The sequence below is a fragment of the Eptatretus burgeri genome, chromosome 7 (assembly GCF_056783735.1).
Source record: "Eptatretus burgeri isolate ZD-2024b chromosome 7, Ebu_testis_v1, whole genome shotgun sequence".
Lineage (NCBI taxonomy): Eukaryota > Metazoa > Chordata > Myxini > Myxiniformes > Myxinidae > Eptatretus > Eptatretus burgeri.
This window is the reverse complement of record NC_140967.1, coordinates 83878814-83896313: the sequence shown is the minus strand read 5'-3', so window position 1 is coordinate 83896313 and position 17500 is coordinate 83878814. Positions and strand designations below refer to the sequence as shown.

Genomic DNA, 17500 nt, shown 5'->3' with positions numbered 1-17500 from the left:
ATTTAAAATGACTCTTGGAATACAACCATTTGACAACATGGGACGGAATCAGCAAATTGTACCAAGGAACCAATGTTATAGCAAATACTTATTTTGGGGGACAACCCCCCCCCACCCTCCCATAATTTTTTAAATAGCGTGAACAAACTTTGGTACATCAAGGTTGTGGTTGTTTCATTGAAGTGTAGTTTTGGAGAAGAAAGCGAATGCATATTTTGTCCCCCCTCCCCCGTAGATCCCCTGACACCCCAATTTTCTATGTCATGAACAAATATTAGTGCATCACAGGTGATGAAGGTCGTGGTCAACTTTCATTGTAATTGTGTGTGTAGTTTCTGAGAAGAAAGTAAATATCTATTTTGGGGGCAACCCCTCCCCCATTTACACCCTCTTAGACCCTGGTTTTTTTTAATGTCGTGAACAAACTTTGGTACTTCCCAGGTGATGAAGGTTATAATCAAGTTTCATTGGAATTGTGTGTGTAGTTTCTGAGAAGAAAGCAAATACATATTTTAGGGGGCACCCTCCCATACATCCCCTTACACCCTGTTTTCTTCATGTCGTGAACAATCTTTGGTATAACACGGGTGATGAAGGTGGTGGTCAAGTTTAATCGAAATTGTATGTGTAGTTTCTGCGAAGAAAGAAAATACCTCTTTTTGGCAGGCAACCCCCTCCCCAAGTATACCCCTTTAGACCCCGATTTTATAAATGTCGTGAACAAACTTTGGTACTTCACAGGTGATGGAGGTTAGAGACAAGTTTCATTGGAATTGTGTATGTAGTTTCTGAGAAGAAAGCAAATACCTATTTTGGGGGGCAACCCCCCCCCATAAAACCTCAGAGGACCCAATTTTTTGTCATGCCATGAACAAACTTTGGTATGAATGTGATGATGAATATGACTGTGTGATGTGATGTGATACAAACAGGGTGATGAAGGTTGTGGTAAAGTTTCATTGAAATTGTGTGTGTAGTTTCAGAGAAGAATTTGCAAGTATTTGTGGATGGACCGACGGACTGACAGGCGGATGATGCACCATCCCATAAGCTCCCCGGAACTACGTTCCGAGTGAGCTAAAAACTGAGACTAAAGGCCCGGTCACACCTTGACGTTTTAGCCACCGTATGCCGATTTTTGATTTTTTTTTCTAAAACGCTGGCACACATTGAATACGTTATGGGTAAGTTTTGATAACATTGAGAGCACGCTGAAAAACACTGCCATACGTCGTTGTACGTTGTACTTTTTGGTTGTCCTCAAATTTTTTCATGCTTGAAATTTCACAACGTATGCCGGCGTATTACTCACACGTTCCGCTACACTGGCCACAAGTTGTATGCACGGTCTGCGATTGTTGACAGACGTCAACACATGCTACTTGTAACTTAATCATAAGTTGAGACACGCCGAGGTAATGTTTAGCGTACCCGAAACTTATTTCTAACCTATGATTAACGTGTTGTTGGCACGTTGCGCGATCGTTGCCACACATCGACAGACGTTACTTTTAAGTTACTCATAGGCTGAAAGACGTGGATATAATGGATCGTCCTTGCGTCAGCGTCCACGGCCACGGCCAGGACACTTATTTGCAGCATTCTTCAAACTTTTCTTCGGAATGACGAGGATGTTCACACTTTGATGTCTCGCTTGGCTATGATTCCAATTGTCCATCGGCAGCGTCTATTTAAAATAGTCGAGTTTGAGCGTTTTAACACGTTCAGAAGAAACGCTTCAAATTTCCAAACCCCAGCGTCAAAAAACAAAGGCAAGTGACAGCAATTTAAATCGTTCATTGTAAACAATGAAAATAGCTGAGTGGTACCGTTTAAAAGTCGTTGAGTGTAAAAAAAATCCAATTGTTGAGCGCAAGCGTCTACTTTCAATAGTGGAGATGCAGCCATTTAAATCGTTGAGTTTATCATTTAAATCGTTAAATCGTTAAATGCAAGGACGATCCATCATAACCCACACCCTCCCCCTCACACTCACCTACTACTGCCAACATGAACAAACTATTACTAATACTAATACTGATACTGATACTGATACTGTTACTGCTGACATGGACATCGACTCAAAAAAGGACTCGAAAACACTGTTGGGTTCCCCTTTTATGAGCAGCATTTTTATATACCAATTCCCAAAACCGCTGGGAGCACGTCTTTATATGGCAGTTGTAAGCTAGAAACACGTTAATTTTTTTTTTTTGTCGACCGGAAGACGTCATTGGAATACGTCTACATACGTCGATGTGTGTTGGGACTACGTAAAGAATTGGTTCAAAGCACGTCAAACATAAGTTAGAAATAAGTTTCGCGTAAAAAAGACATTACCGCGACGTGTTTCGACTTATGAGTAGCTTATAAGTAGCCTTTGTGGACGTGTGTAAGCGTCCACATATCGTGTGTAAAACTTATCCCCATTGCATGTGGAACGTGTGTCATACGCTGAGTACGTCGTAAAATTTTGAACATGTTTAAAATTTCTTGACGTACTCTACTTACTACGACGTATGATAGCGTACTTTAGCGTTGTACTCACGTATACCAAACTTACTCATACCGTATTTGACGTGCTCCAACATTTTAGACACATTTTTCTTAGGTCGGCATACGCTGGCAAGATCGCCAAGGTGTGACCGCGATGTTGACACTTCCATTTCTACGGCAGTTATGATTCGAATCGTTGTGCGTCAGCCTTTTAATAGGCTACGTCACGACATCGTCGTCGATGCGTGCAACGCGTTATGCCTAAGTTAGACTATCGTTGGGCATCGGTTGTGTAGGCCGACAACAGGTTCAGCATTTGTTGGTATAAGTTATCTATAACACAACGAAACATTCTGTGTCCGTTACCAATGCGTTATACATAAGACCAAGTCGCTATGAATACGTCCGAATCTTTAAAAAAAAACATCAAAAGTTCAACGTAAGCCAGCGTTTTAGATACATTGTAATACGTTGCCATCGCTGGCTAAAACGTCAAGGTGTGACCGGGCCTTAACAAATACGTTGACAAACCAATTATACATTTTTTGGAAGAGGATATATCAGTGAAAGTGACATACTCAGGATAAATCATCACAGCATCTAATCTGACAAATACCTCAAAAAGACACACACAACCCAAAGTTTTGCACTGCCATTCTCAGAAGCTACAAATAATTGCTAATATCATGGAAAGGGGTAAATAGTGTGTGGGACATGTTTCATGCTTGGTGAGTTATGGCACCACGATGTTTGATACATAAAAGCCATAAAAGTCACCTATATGCAATCATCTAATGAACAGTGCAGTACTGTGAACTGGCATTGCTCTGCCTGCCATAGCCTACCTCCAGAACACCACAAGTCACATGCTTTCTTCCAGAAAGCATCACCTGCTCACCATTCCAATGTCCAGACCTTTCCTCCTGCATTCATTCACCCCTTTATTCTCCCAAATGTGGGAATATCTCCCTGTAGCTATTGTCTCATCCTCCTCACTTCAGTTCTTCAAATGTGCAGCCCATCACTACCTAATGCACTCATCCTTTCACATCCAGAATGTCATTTGGATGGGATGTCCATAAACCCCATTCCCAAAGTTACTTTGGTAAAGTTTCTTCACTTCATCAAGAAGATCCCCCATGAGCAGAGGCAAGAACAGAGGATCCTCCTGAGGTAAGAACAGAGCATGGAGACAGAATGATTTGGAATTGGAAAAGGGGTATATGGGTGCATTCTCTTTCCTTACTTGCTGCTTGCTGAAAAAATCTATACAGACTAGTGAGTACATCACAAGAAAATCTAATCTAGATGACATAGAGGTGAGAGTCAGGAAGATGTATCAACATTCTAAGGTATGCTGATGATACCACTCTGTTGGTGGAAAGTAAAGTTCACTTGATGAAACTGCTGCAGACAATGAAGAAGGAAACTGAAGAGCTGGTCTTTCTTTAAACCTAACAAAACTAAAATCTTGTCAACTGAGAAGATTGATGTTCTCAGATTGGGAAACTCTTCCTGGGTTCTAAGATTGAAGTGAATGGAGAATGTGGAGGAGAAAGTAATAGACATTTAGCATTGGGGAGAACAGCAATGTAAGGATTGAAAAAGATTGGCAAAGACAAACATGCGACAATACAAACCAAGTTGAGACTGGTGTCTTGACATTGTGTATTAAAAAAACGAAAAAAAAAGAGGAGACTGGTAAATACTCTGGCATTTCCAGTTGAAATGTATGGATGTGAGTCTTGGACAGTGAAGAAGAAAGAAAGGAAGAAGATTGACAGTTTTGAAATGTGGTGTTTGAGGCTAATGTTAAAAATTCCATGGATGCAAGAAAAACTAGAACGGCACTCCGTAGAGCACTTACCTGAGCCAGGCTGAACAGTTTATACTTTGTATCCCATTGATAGGTGGGATATTGGTACAGGCATTATATGACATGACCTCACACAAATTGCAATAGAAACTCTTTCAACTGGTTTATTCTCAAAAATATGTCCTGCATAACATATCAAAAGTCCTAAGAAATCCAAGTGGTGGAAACTATTGAAAAGTACTGAACTCGGTGATGGCATTTTTCTCCATTGCTGCCATTGTTAAAATAATGGATTTTTGCATGTCTGCTTGTCTGATGTCCACACAAAGGGTTCAGTACTATCCACAATCTACCAGAAACTTTGTTTTACATGAGACATGATATTGGGTGCAGTAGAGTGCATGTTCAAAAGGAAATTCACAACAAATTTAAGAGATTTGCATTGTAAAAACGGTCAAGTTGAAAGTTGCAAAATGTGCAATCAGTGAAATTAATATGTGGTTATTTGGCACAGTTACTGTACTTTAAAAATGAATACTCATGTTTTTTTTTACATTATTGCAGTGCCATCACATCCTGAACAATGAGTGGCCCTCCAAGATGTGCCATTTGTAAGGACCCTGCAGAGGAGGGCGGACAGCCATCATCCACACTTACTGAAAAGGGGAGTGACGCCATCAACCGAATGAACAAGTAAATCCAGAAACGATGACATTCATACATCACCTGGGGAGCTGGTTCATCAAGTCTGCCGCAAGAAATACACCAGCCAACAACAAATAGCGAAAGCACTAAAGGGGAAAGAACAAGAGCAAGTTGACAGGCATGTGCGACTATGCTCAGCTGATGAGAAGGAGTTCCATTATGACAGAGACTGTCTGTTCTGTGGGAGGTCAGCGCATGTTGAGACCAAGAGGAAGAGTTCTAATTGGACTGTATTCCAGTGAAGACAGTTGAGTTCAAGGATACGCTCTTGAAATCTTGCAATGAAAGTGTAGATGCCTGGGCAGTCATAGTGAAAGCTCGTGTGTTGCATGTGCATGACCTGCATGCTGCAGATGCAGTGTATCACCAAGTGTGCAGCGTAAATTTCCGTACCAAGAAGCAAATGCCAGCAGCTCATCAGACCAGCGAAACTGATGTAAAGAAAACAAAACTGGGTCGGCCACAAGACGAAGAAAGATTTAATGCCTTTCTGGAAGTTGCGAACTTTCTCGAACAAAATGACAATGAACAGATCACGATCAATGATCTTGTTAGCCGGATGGAAAACAATCTCAAAGGCTCAGACTGTCAAGCATATGGCTACACGCAAATGAAGTTCAAACTGAAGGAACAGTTTGGTGACAGAATCATCCACACTGAGATTAATGGGAAGCCAAATGTGGTTACCTTCAGAAGCACAGCCAAAGCGATCCTCCAGGTCACAGAGAACTGATCCCAAAACAGAGAAGAAGAGGCTTATTGAAACTGCTGCCAAACTTATAAAAAATGACAACAAATTAGTGGAAACATACCATGATGTATATCCTGACTGTGAATCACTGAAGTCTGAAGAGGATGCCATCAACTTTCTTCCAGAAAGCCCTGAGGGTTCTCCTGAAAGGGTTGCTTGGGGTAAGAAATGCCGGCATGAAAACTGCCTCCATTGAACAAGCAATCATGCAGGCAACCCGACCAAGAGTTATTCTAGCGCCACTGCAGATTGGGCTAGGAGTCCAGGTCCAACTCCACTTTGCATCACGCTTCCTGGTCGATACACTTCACAAGCTTGGATTCTGCTGCTCCTCCAAGAAGGTGCAAAGATTTGTTCGCAATGCTGTGGTGTCGCTTAGAACTGACATTCCTGGCTTCTCCGGTGAGTTCGTCCAGTATGCCGCTGACAATGTGGACCACAACATTCGCACCCCGGATGGCAACAACACCTTCCATGGTTTGGGGATGATTGCTGCCGTTACACCAGCTACCAAGACCATTAATCCCTTCCTCAAAGCAAAGGTCACCCCTGATGTATCCATGGTGGGAAGAGTTCCAATTCTGTTCCACAGGGAAGTAGATGTTGGAACAGATGCAGTGACGTACCAGAAGCTTGTCACTATGGAGGCACAAGACCCAACGGCAGACCTGGATCTTTTATGGAAAACAGCCATTATTTTTGCCTCACCAAGGCCAGCATGGTCTGGGATGATGCAGTTTGTACAGCATGGCAATCATGCAGGGATGTCATCCTTCGTTTTACTTCCAATGATCGACATGAATCCCAGTGACACCACATGCATCTTCTCAACAGTGAAGCTTGTATGTAAGTGAGCATGCCCGCCGCCACAATGCATTGACATATTTTTGAAGTATCATGCTAACATATTGTTTTTGAAACCCAGCTCTCAATGGTAAAGAATGACTTTAAAAAAACTTATAGCATTCGGATATTCACCAAAATCTAATCAATTTGTCCTTGTCACACACCCAAACTATCCACCAAATTTTGGCTGAATCAGTCCAACTTTTTGAGATATCCTGTTCACAAACAGACAAACAGACAGACAAATCACTGAAATAACTAGAATGGCATTCCTCGAGCACATAGTCTCACCTCATGTGCTCATTCTGAACAAAAATATCATTGTTAACTTGAACATGTCACTATTATGGCCCACTGCTATTATGGACAATACACCCATATAATCCATGCAGCCTATTATATCACATACATTGCCATTATCCATAGCTTTATTGATTAATTAAAATTATATTTAATGAGCACGTGCACATAAAGGCGAAATTGCATCAATGAAGGTGATTATGAAAAAAAAAAAAACACTTAAACTATATTTCCCATGGCTAGTCAATCCTCAGTGTAAAGTTTTGCAGCAATATGTCAAGTGGTTCTGGAGAAGTAGATTTTTTAACGCTTTTATTTTCAATAAAATATGGCCACCAGATCACGTGACCGATGATGTCATAAACTTAATTCTTCACTCACATAAGATCATAGTTCAGACATGTGAAGTTTCAGATTTTTTGGATAAGGTTTTCCATTCAACCATTTATAGCAGGAATAACATTTCACCAATGACATCAATGCTGTCACCCCATATACCCCATGGGGAGTTGATGACATACAGTATGGAAATTTCAATTTTTTTCACTGAGCGGTTTCAGAGAGAAAGATGTCCAAGTTTTTTATCCTTTAATTTCATGACTGCAATACCATGTGACCTCTGACATAAGAATAAAATATTATCAATGGGGAGTCTCCCCTATGTTAAAAGTTTCACATCGATTGGCCAAGCGGTTGCAGAGAAAAACATTTTTCAAACGAAAATATGTAGCTGTCACACACACACACACACACACACACACACACACACACACACACACACACACACACACACACACACACACACACACACACACACACACACACACACACACACTCCAAACTTATGGCTAAAACAACATAATGCTCCCCACAATCACTACGCCAGGACATTCAAGAAACTGATCCAAGAGGAAAAGGCAGTGGATGAGTGGCTCATAGGAGAAAACAGATGTGTCATCCCAAATTCTGAAGAAGCCCAACTTCCTCACAAATTCCAGCTAATAACATGCCTACCAACACCATACAAACTTCTAACAGGAATGATTACAGAAATGATGTTCCATCACTGAACACAACAAGGAGGTTTATACACAGAACAAAAAAGATGTAAGAGAGGTTGATATGGAACAATTGACCACTGACTACTGAACATGGCCATACTTGAAAATTTCAAAATGCAAAGAACAAAATTGTCCACCACTTGGATAGACTATAAGAAAGCTTTTTACACTGTCTCACAATCGTGGATGATAAAATGCATGCAAACATACAAAATCCATCACCAAATAATCAAACTGATTGAGAAAGCAATGGAGCTCTGGAATAGCAGATTGATATGACAGCACTCAGAAGGCAGTATCAAAATATCAGGTGTGAAGATACAGTGTGGGATCTTCCAGGGAGACAGTCTTTCCCCATTTTGTTTTGTATGGCTCTGGACCCACTGAGTAAACTCATCAACAAAGAAGGACACAGATACACCCTAACAACCAATAGAAGACCAACCGAAGAAACAGGAAAGGTGACACATCCACTATACATTGATGATTTCAAGGTCTTCACACCAAATGAAGAAAAATTGGCATAACAGCTAAAACTAGTAAAACGGTTCTCTGAGAACATTCAAATGGAATTTGGAGTAGATATGTGCGCCGAGTGCACATTTGTACAAGGAAACTAACAAAAACAGACAACCTAAAAATTGACGTTGAAGCAGTTAGAAAACGAAGCACCATATAAATACATCGGAGTAGAAGTGGGCCACCAAATATGTCACAAACAAATGTGAAAAACAATCACCAAAGAATACCGATGGAGAACGAAGCTGATCCTGAAAACGTACCTCTCTACAAAAAAACAAAATCAAAGCCATAAACAAACACGCAGTACCAGTGTTCCAATACAGCTGTGGAATAATAAACTGGCCCCAATCAGAAATCAATAAGTTCGACATCAAAACAAGAAAACTCCTTCCTATTCACAAAATGTTCAACAAAAACCAGTGCATCCCAATAATGTACCTACTGAGACGAGATGGAGGGAGTGGCCTGATGGAACTCAACCAGGTGCACAGAGCGACGAGTGTTTCTAAATGTTAAACTAAACTGAAATGCTAAACAGACTATCGGATTCAATTTGTGAACAAACATACCCACAACAAACTTGAAAATGTATCCCTAATTCACCTTGCAAGATATTTCCAAAAACAGGTGCGAATAGAACATACCGCATGTGAAAATGAAACAGCAACAAATACAGCTCCAACAATTGCAAAAAAGACAAAATAAATATATAAAAAGAAACATCAACAAATATCCACCAACAACTGGGAAATAATTGGACCGAGTTAGGATTGACAAAGAAGGCTTATTACAATGGCTAAGAAGCAGTCAGCTCAACTGGGACAGAGAATGAATAACAATAAATGTCCAAGATCAAGGACACTACACCAATGGATTTAAAAAGATGGTGGGACTGAGCCAGACAGACAAGTGTAGGTTCTACAAAACAAAAACAGAAAGTACTGGTCACCTGCTTTCAGGCTGCAAAAAACTATCAGAACAACTTTACACACAACGGCACAACAAAGTATGCAAAGTATGCATTGGCATATCTGCAAAAATTTCAACATCCTAGTTCCAGAAAACTCATTGAAATATGAACCAAGGGCACTCATCGAAAATATGGACGTCATGCTCATGTACGACCTGATGATTCCATTGAGCGTTAACATAGAAAGCAAAGCCTTGTGACTGGACGTCATTCTCAGGAATAAAAAGGAGAACACAGCATTTTGATTGAGATATCGTTACCCAGCGATTTTGGTTTAAATAATGCAGAAATCAAGAAAACGACCAAATACCAGGACCTCAAAAATGAGATCAAGAGATATTGGAAGGTGAAGAGTGTTAAAATTGCACCAGTGATAATTGGAGCAACAGGAATAATAAAGAATAACCTCGCTGAGATTTTGAAAACCATCTCCGGCAATATTACCACAAACAAACTACAATTGGAGGCAGTCGGGGGTTTGGTAACGATCCTGAAAAGAGCACTCAGAACAAATCTCTGAGAACAACAAAAGTTGAACAGCTTGGTCCATGAAATTTGATCCCTTACCGAAGTGGAGGTGGATACTTTGAGTCATCGGAGGACTTTGTTCCATCTCATCAAACCCGAAAATGGACATAACTAATCACACACACACACACACACACACACACACACACACACACACACACACACACACACACACACACACACACACACACACACACACACACACACACACACACACACACACACACGCTGCAATTGGCTTGCATCCCCTTTGGCGTGAAACTAATTAAAAAATTATCGTGTCCGGATCTGGACCAAAATCAAAACAATTCGTCCTCGTCACACACACACACAATCTATCCACCAAGTTTCTTCCAAATATGTCCCAAACATTTTGAGGTATTCTGCTCACAGTCAGACAAACATACAGACAGACAAACAGGGGTGAAAATGTAACCAATGTCCACCTAAAGTGGCAGAGGGAACAAACAAATCATTGCTTGAAGAAATTGGACCACCATGTACATTTGAAGCGCTGATGAGAAAACAGAAACTGTCATGGTTTGGACTCATCAGGTGTGCAGAACACAAATGTCTGGAGAAGTCAACCATGTTGGGTATGCTTGAGGGAAGAAGAGAATGAGGTAGGCCTTGTATGTGCTGGATGGATTGGGGAAAGGATGCAAACAAGCTTTCTCTGCTAGGGCTTATGAAAGTAGTTCAAGAAAAGGATGTTTGGAGAAATCTGATCATGAATGTCACCATAATTCGGCCACAACTTGACGTTATTAGATGACTGAATAACTTCAAAATATATCTTCACCATAAATAATTTTCTTTCTGATATCTCGAAAACACAAATAGAGAGGTGTGGACATACCCGTTAATATTTTTGCACAGAAAAGGCCAAGTTGGGATGTGTAGCAAAAACCTACCTCCATTAGAAGCCAACCTACCTACCTCTTTAAGGCATCCCATAAAGTTGTTGCTGATGGGCGAACCAGGAAGATCAGCCGTGTTTGGGCTCCCACCGACATAGAAGAAATCATCAGAACCCAGCATCGTGTAGTCTTCCTGTGTGTATCCAGTGGATGTGAGGATTCCATCAACTGAAATTGTCACCTGGATGGAGAAAAGTGGAAGGAGGGTGCCCGAGGAAAGAAAAAAAAGGCAAAAAAGGGCGAGGTGCAGAGTGATAGTGTAGGACAGGGAATGAATGGGGAGGGGTGGGTTAAGGGAATTTGGTGATTGTGGTTTGTGCAAAGATTATTATTATGAGGAAAAGTGGTTTGTTTTAGGGTATTATTAAGTTGAATATATGGAGGGGGAGAAAAAAAAATGAAAGTTGTACGGTGAATGAGGAAGCAAAAAAAAAAAAAAGAGGTGATTTGGGAGCATTTGGTGATTGTGGTTTGTGCAAAGATTATTGGGAGGAAAATTGGGTTGTTTTAGGGTATGATTATGTTGAACATATGGAGGGGGAGGAAAAATGAAAGTTGTATGGTGAATGAGGAAGCAGAAAAAAAAAAGTCAACAAAAAGAGGCAAGGATTGAAACACTCAACAAATTGTCAGTTTTAGTGAGTTTCACAGTAATTGACATCATTGTCAAAACAATCGATAAAAATGTACATCTCATTTCAACCCCATTTTTATGTCACGGTATTGCAAAGAAAATTGTGTCATAAATTATTTCAATTAATTAGATAATTTAAGTTTTTTTTATAATGAATAATGGTATAACATACAAAAATGAAAGTCCAAACAATTTTATTATAATAACAAAGGTACTTCAAGTACAAGTAACAGTTTTATTACCATTTACCAAACGAGTGATTGCCAATCAAAAAAAAAGCAGGCTGCAGTTTGACTTAATTTTGCTACTTGTTAATTGCTACGCAGCAACATTTACCAAGAATGGAGTAGAAGTACAATGCCTATCAAATGCCTATTAAAAAACATTTATGTTGAAGTCTCCAGTCATGGACTAAATAGACTTCATCGAGGCCAGGCCTTAAATAAAGAGAAATAAAAGAGAGAACGTAAAGTGAGGAGTGAAAATGAGTAAGTCAGAAAATTGTGTGATGTTAGTTTGAAAAGTGTGTGATGTTTGTTTGCAAGAAAGAGATATTAAAGCAAGCCCGGTAGTTATAGTTTGAGTGAGACAGAAAGTAAGACCAGCAATCCTGACACGGAAAGTGTAAGATGGTTCCGGGCACCACTTTAACGCTCCTAAGTCAGAACGGTAGTACTACCCTGAGTGGTTGCTGTCTCCAACCTATTACCTAAAAAAACAGGTCTAACAGGATGGGTGTTTTTTTGGAGACACCATCTATTTACTTACTGGATGGCCATTGTCTCCCAAAAGGAGCTCATCCACCCTTTAGCAGGTATTGCTTTTAGTCCTGCAGGGTGTCACAGTCACCCTCCCCACTGCCGAGCCAGTGAAGGTAGTCAGTTTAGTCGCCGACGACCCGACCATGCAGCAGGTAGCACTGGGTTATATGTTACCAGTGGCAGTCAAGAAACCTGACTGACCTGATTTTGTCTACATCCCCTTTTTAAAATGTCATCTTTTGTTGCCTTATAGCCTGGGATTAAATTGCATCAAATAAGGCTTTTCCGACCTTTATTTACAAATCGTAACCCACAACTTCCAAGTGAAAAACAAATTCTACAAATTTCAGAAAAATTAATGAAAAATACAAAACTAGAATATCAAGTTGAATAAGTGTCCACCCCCCTGAGCTAACATTTGGTGAAAGCACCTTTGACAGCAATTACAGCTGTAACAAAAATTACAGTTGGGGTAGGTCTCTACCAACTTTGCACACCTTGATTGGGCAATATTTGCCCATTCTTCTGAAAAAAGCTGTTGATGATTTACTGAAAAAACTGTTCAAGCTCAGTCATGTTGCAGGGGGAGCAATGATGGACAGCAATCTTCAAGTCATGCCAGAGATTTTTGATTGGATTTAGGTCGGGGCTCTGACTGGACCACTAAAGGACATTTATCTTTTTGTTCCTTAGCCATTCCAGTGCAACTTTGGCTGTGTGTTTAAGGTCATTGTCATGCTGAAAGGGGAACTTCCATCCCAATTTCAGCTTTCCTGGAGAGGGCAGCAGGATCTCCTCTGGGATTTTTCTGTATTCTGGCTCATCCATTTTACCTTCTATCCTGACATACACCAACAGTCCTTGCTCATGAGAAACATCTCCAGAACATGATGCTGCCACCACCATGCTTCACAGTTGGGATGGTGTCCTTTGGTGATGTGCTGCGATGGGTTTGTACCAAACGTTACATTTTGCATTTCGGCCAAAAAGTTCCATCTTGGTTTCATCAGACCACAAAACCTTTTTCCACTTGGCTTCAGAATCTCTGGAGCGTTTTTTTTTTTTTTGCATAACTCAAACGGGACTCAAGGGTGGGCTTTTTTGAGTAATGGCTTCCTTCTTGCCACCCTACCGTACAGGCCAGACTTGAGGAGTGCTTGGGATATTGTTGAAATATGCAAACAGTGACCATTCTTTGCCATAAAGGCATGTAGCTACTTCAAAGTTGCCATGGGCCTTTTGGTGGCCTCTCCAATCAGTCTCCTCCTCGCTTGGTCATCCAGTTGGGAGGGATGGCCCAATCTAGACAGGGTCGTGAAAGGTCCTTGGGTATCATGGTTGAGTCTTTGCTGTGAAATGCACTATCCAGCAGAAGAAACCAACTGGAACAGCTGATTTTATTCTGAAATAATCAGAATTATGACAATTTAACACAGGTGGAGGCCAATTATCTTGATGTGTGATTTTGAAGGTGATTGGTTACACCTAAGCTAATTTACTATTGCTATTATAAGGGGAGTGGACACTTATCCAACCAAGGTATTCTCGTTTAGTATTTTTAATTAATTTTCTGAAATTTGTAGAATTTGTTTTTCACTTAAAGTTGTGGTTACAATGCATAAATAAAGGTGGAAAAGTCTGATTTAATGCAATTTAATTCCAGGCTATAAGGCAACAAAAGGTGAAAATTTTGAAAGGGGTATAGACTTTCTATAGGCACGATACATACATGCATAGGTAGTCGACAAGAAAATGGAAACACCAATGTAAGTCACTTGTAAATAATACGTATTACATATAACACCAACGTAAGTAATTGGGCGTTGGGCCACGACGTGTGGCCAGGTACGGCCTACATGCACTGTGGCATAAAGTCCACCAGCATCTGGAATTCCGCAGAAGGGATGCGGCACAATTCTTCCACAAAAAAAGTCAATAAACTCACACTTGGTTGATGTCTCAGGTGTCATTCCAGAACATCCCAAAAATGCTCGATTGGGTTCAGATCTGGTGACCGAGAAGGCCATGACATATGAATAACATCAGCGTCATGCTCATCATACTATTGGGCAACCACACGTGCTCTGTGGATTGGGGCATTGGGTGGGGGGGGGGGGTGTCTCCTCTTACAGCCATGCTGGCCATAACTATAGGCAATCAGGCCTATGCAGCAATTTTTATACATGACCCTAAGCATGCTGGGATGTTTTTTGCTTAATGAGCACATGGGCTGCACCAGTGTGAAAGCCATTGCTTGGTGTCCCTCGTTTACCCAGGTGTTTCCATTCTTTTGTTTCACTACCTACTGTATACACACACATACACACACACACACACACACACACACACACACACACACACACACACACACACACACACACACACACACACACACACACACACACACACACACACACACACACACACACACACACACACACACACACACACGCGCGCGCGCGCACATGCACACACATTGTTGTGGATTTGGAAAGACCCTGAGGAGTTACATTGAACACAAAAAAGAACCCTGGAGTTGAGATATTTCCATAGTGATTCTATTTAGTTTGGTTACCCATCCACTCATATCAGGGAGAGGGATATGCATTGTGATTGGAGTTAGAACCTTCCCCATTGTTCTCTTCCTCATTCCCAATCCTTCATTCTCCAACTCCATATCCAAACCCCCATTTTCCAACTCTGTATTAAAACCTTCATTCTCCAATTTCCTATTCAACGACTCATTCTTAAACACCTATTCTCAAACCTTCATTTTTTGACACTCATACTCAATCTTCCATTATCAAGTTTCATTCCCAAGCACCCATTCTCAAACACTTCCAGTGCATACACCTCATTGACTCACACTGTTGATTCCAACAACTACACAATACCATATGGCAGCACATCTCCCACCTGCATCTCACTCACCGGCATCTAAACCTCATTGGGACCAATATGGGCAAACCTGCTCATGCCAGCATACACCAACTTCTTCTTCTTCCTCATTATGTTTCCTTCCTCATCTAATTTCCTCAGATGTATGAGGTGCCTTTAAAGGCCTTGCTAGTGATAAGGTTGGCTGTATGAAGGGTCATTTTGAGTGCTTGGGGTTAAGACTGCTTCTTGTGTGCCACTGCAATCTCCTGTAAATACGTGCCTTGCAATACAAGACTTCTTGTTTCCAAACCTGCTTGGTGTCTATTTTCCCCATTGGTGAGACACAGTATGTCATAAGTAGATGGGAGGTTGTACCCCACTGATTCGCAACGTCAGCCAAGCCCACATTATACAATACATAATTAATAGACAAAGCCATACATACATCCACTCAGCCATACATAATAAATAGATAATGGTGGGTGTCGAGAGCACAGTTCCCCATCTGGGATAAATAAATCACTGGCAAGGTAATGACATTTTTGCAGGGGACCCTGCCAGATTTAGTTACCTCAGACAGCATCCGTGGTTGCTTAGGCCTAAGTCACATTTGCTCTACGGCGAGGATACGGCGGCCGTACGCCCTCTGAATTGACGGAAACGTGCGATGGCCGCAGAGTTTCTGCGGTGGCCTCAGGGTGGCCCTACGCCATTTGGCTATCTTTTACAGGCAGTAAGGTCGCCGTGGAATTATAACGCGGAGTTATAACTTTTTTCATTTCTACATTCGCCGTAGCAATTCGACAATCCGAAACAAAACAGGTAAAAAAAATAATAATAATAAAAAATTAACCCACTCGTTACCGACCGTCTGGCCGCACGTTCGCCTTAGGGGCCCCTGCGGTCCCCTTGCAGGCACCTTAGGCTACCTTGCATCTGCCTTGAAAATTATATGGCCGCCGCAGGGCCCCCTTAAGGTCACCGTGCGACATCAAATCAAAGACCGTACGGCAACCCCACGTTTTCGGTCTCCACAATTTCTAAGACCTAAGGCTAAAGTCACATTTGCTCTACGGCGAGGATACGGCGGCCGTACGCCCTCTGAATTGACAGAAACGTGCGGCGGCCGCAGAGTTTGTGCGGTGGCCTCAGGGTGGCCCTATGCCGTATGGCTATATTTTACAGGCCGTAGGGGTCGCCGTGGAATAATAACGTGGAGTTATAACTTTTTTCATTTCTACGTTCGCCGTAGCAATTCGACAAGACAAAACAAATAAACTGGTAAAAAAAACCCACTCGTTGCTGTCCATCTGGCCGCACATTCGCCTTTGGGCCCCCCTGCGGTCGCCCTGCGGTCGCCTTGCGGGCACCTTGCGGGCACCTTGCGGGCACCTTGCGCCTGCCTTGAAAATTCTATGGCCGCCGCAGGAATGTCCTAAGGTCACCGTGCGACATCAAATCAAAGACCGTACGGCACCCCCACGTTTTCGGTCTCAACAAATTTATAAATACGCCGTGCGGCGACCCGAAAAATAAAAACATATGTGAGTGCTACATTGTGTGACCGTGGAAATACTGCGGCCGCCGTATAATTGCTAGTGGCCGTAGATTTTGGAGACTCCCTGGCCGCCGTGGCAAATGTGACTTAGGCCTAAATATGCCGTGCGGCTCCCCGAAAAAGAAAAACATGTGACTGCTACATTGTGTGACCGTGGAAATACTGCGGCCGCCATATAATTGCTAGTGGCCCTAGATTTTGAAGACCCCACGGCCACCGTGGCAAATGTGACTTAGGCCTTAGCAACCCATCGGGCCGCGTTGTTATCTGCAGCTTGTCGGCTTCAGGGTCAAAGTCGGGAAGCGGGTCTGAGAGAGGTGACTTGTGACCCAGAAGACGTACCCATAACAATATAAACACATACATATATTATATATACATACACGCACACACAAACACACACACACACACACACACACACACACACACACACACACACACACACTATAGATAATTTCCTAATTGTATGATTGTGAAGTAGTGGAGTGTGCAACACAGCCTCACAAATGAATCATTCCATCGAAGGCACAAATTAGAACACATGCTCAACCTGTCACAATGATATTCACATAATTAGGCCACCATCCCAAGGATGATACTCTATGTCATGCCAGGCAACTCAGAATTATTCAGAGCTTCCCAGGTGAGTTTTAAGAACTGCTTCATCTCTGTGTTGCATTTGTTTTATTGCTGACCGTTTTGTACATTGTCACAAGGATAAATCATCACATGAATAAAGAGCTCAAAAATGC

At 41.7% G+C, this 17500-nt stretch overlaps 1 protein-coding gene across 31 annotated transcripts in view; it reads right to left on the bottom strand.

Annotated features, from left to right (window-relative positions):
* The window catches only part of LOC147023651 (neurexin-1-like), a 1116838-nt gene that overhangs the window by 730247 nt on the left and 369091 nt on the right, over positions 1-17500 (bottom strand). For all 31 annotated transcript variants that reach the window (XM_085889296.1, XM_085889311.1, XM_085889305.1 and 28 more), the window contains one exon: positions 10935-11096. In XM_085889296.1, coding sequence (XP_085745422.1) covers positions 10935-11096 — 162 coding nt within the window. The remainder of the gene's footprint in view (positions 1-10934; positions 11097-17500) is intronic.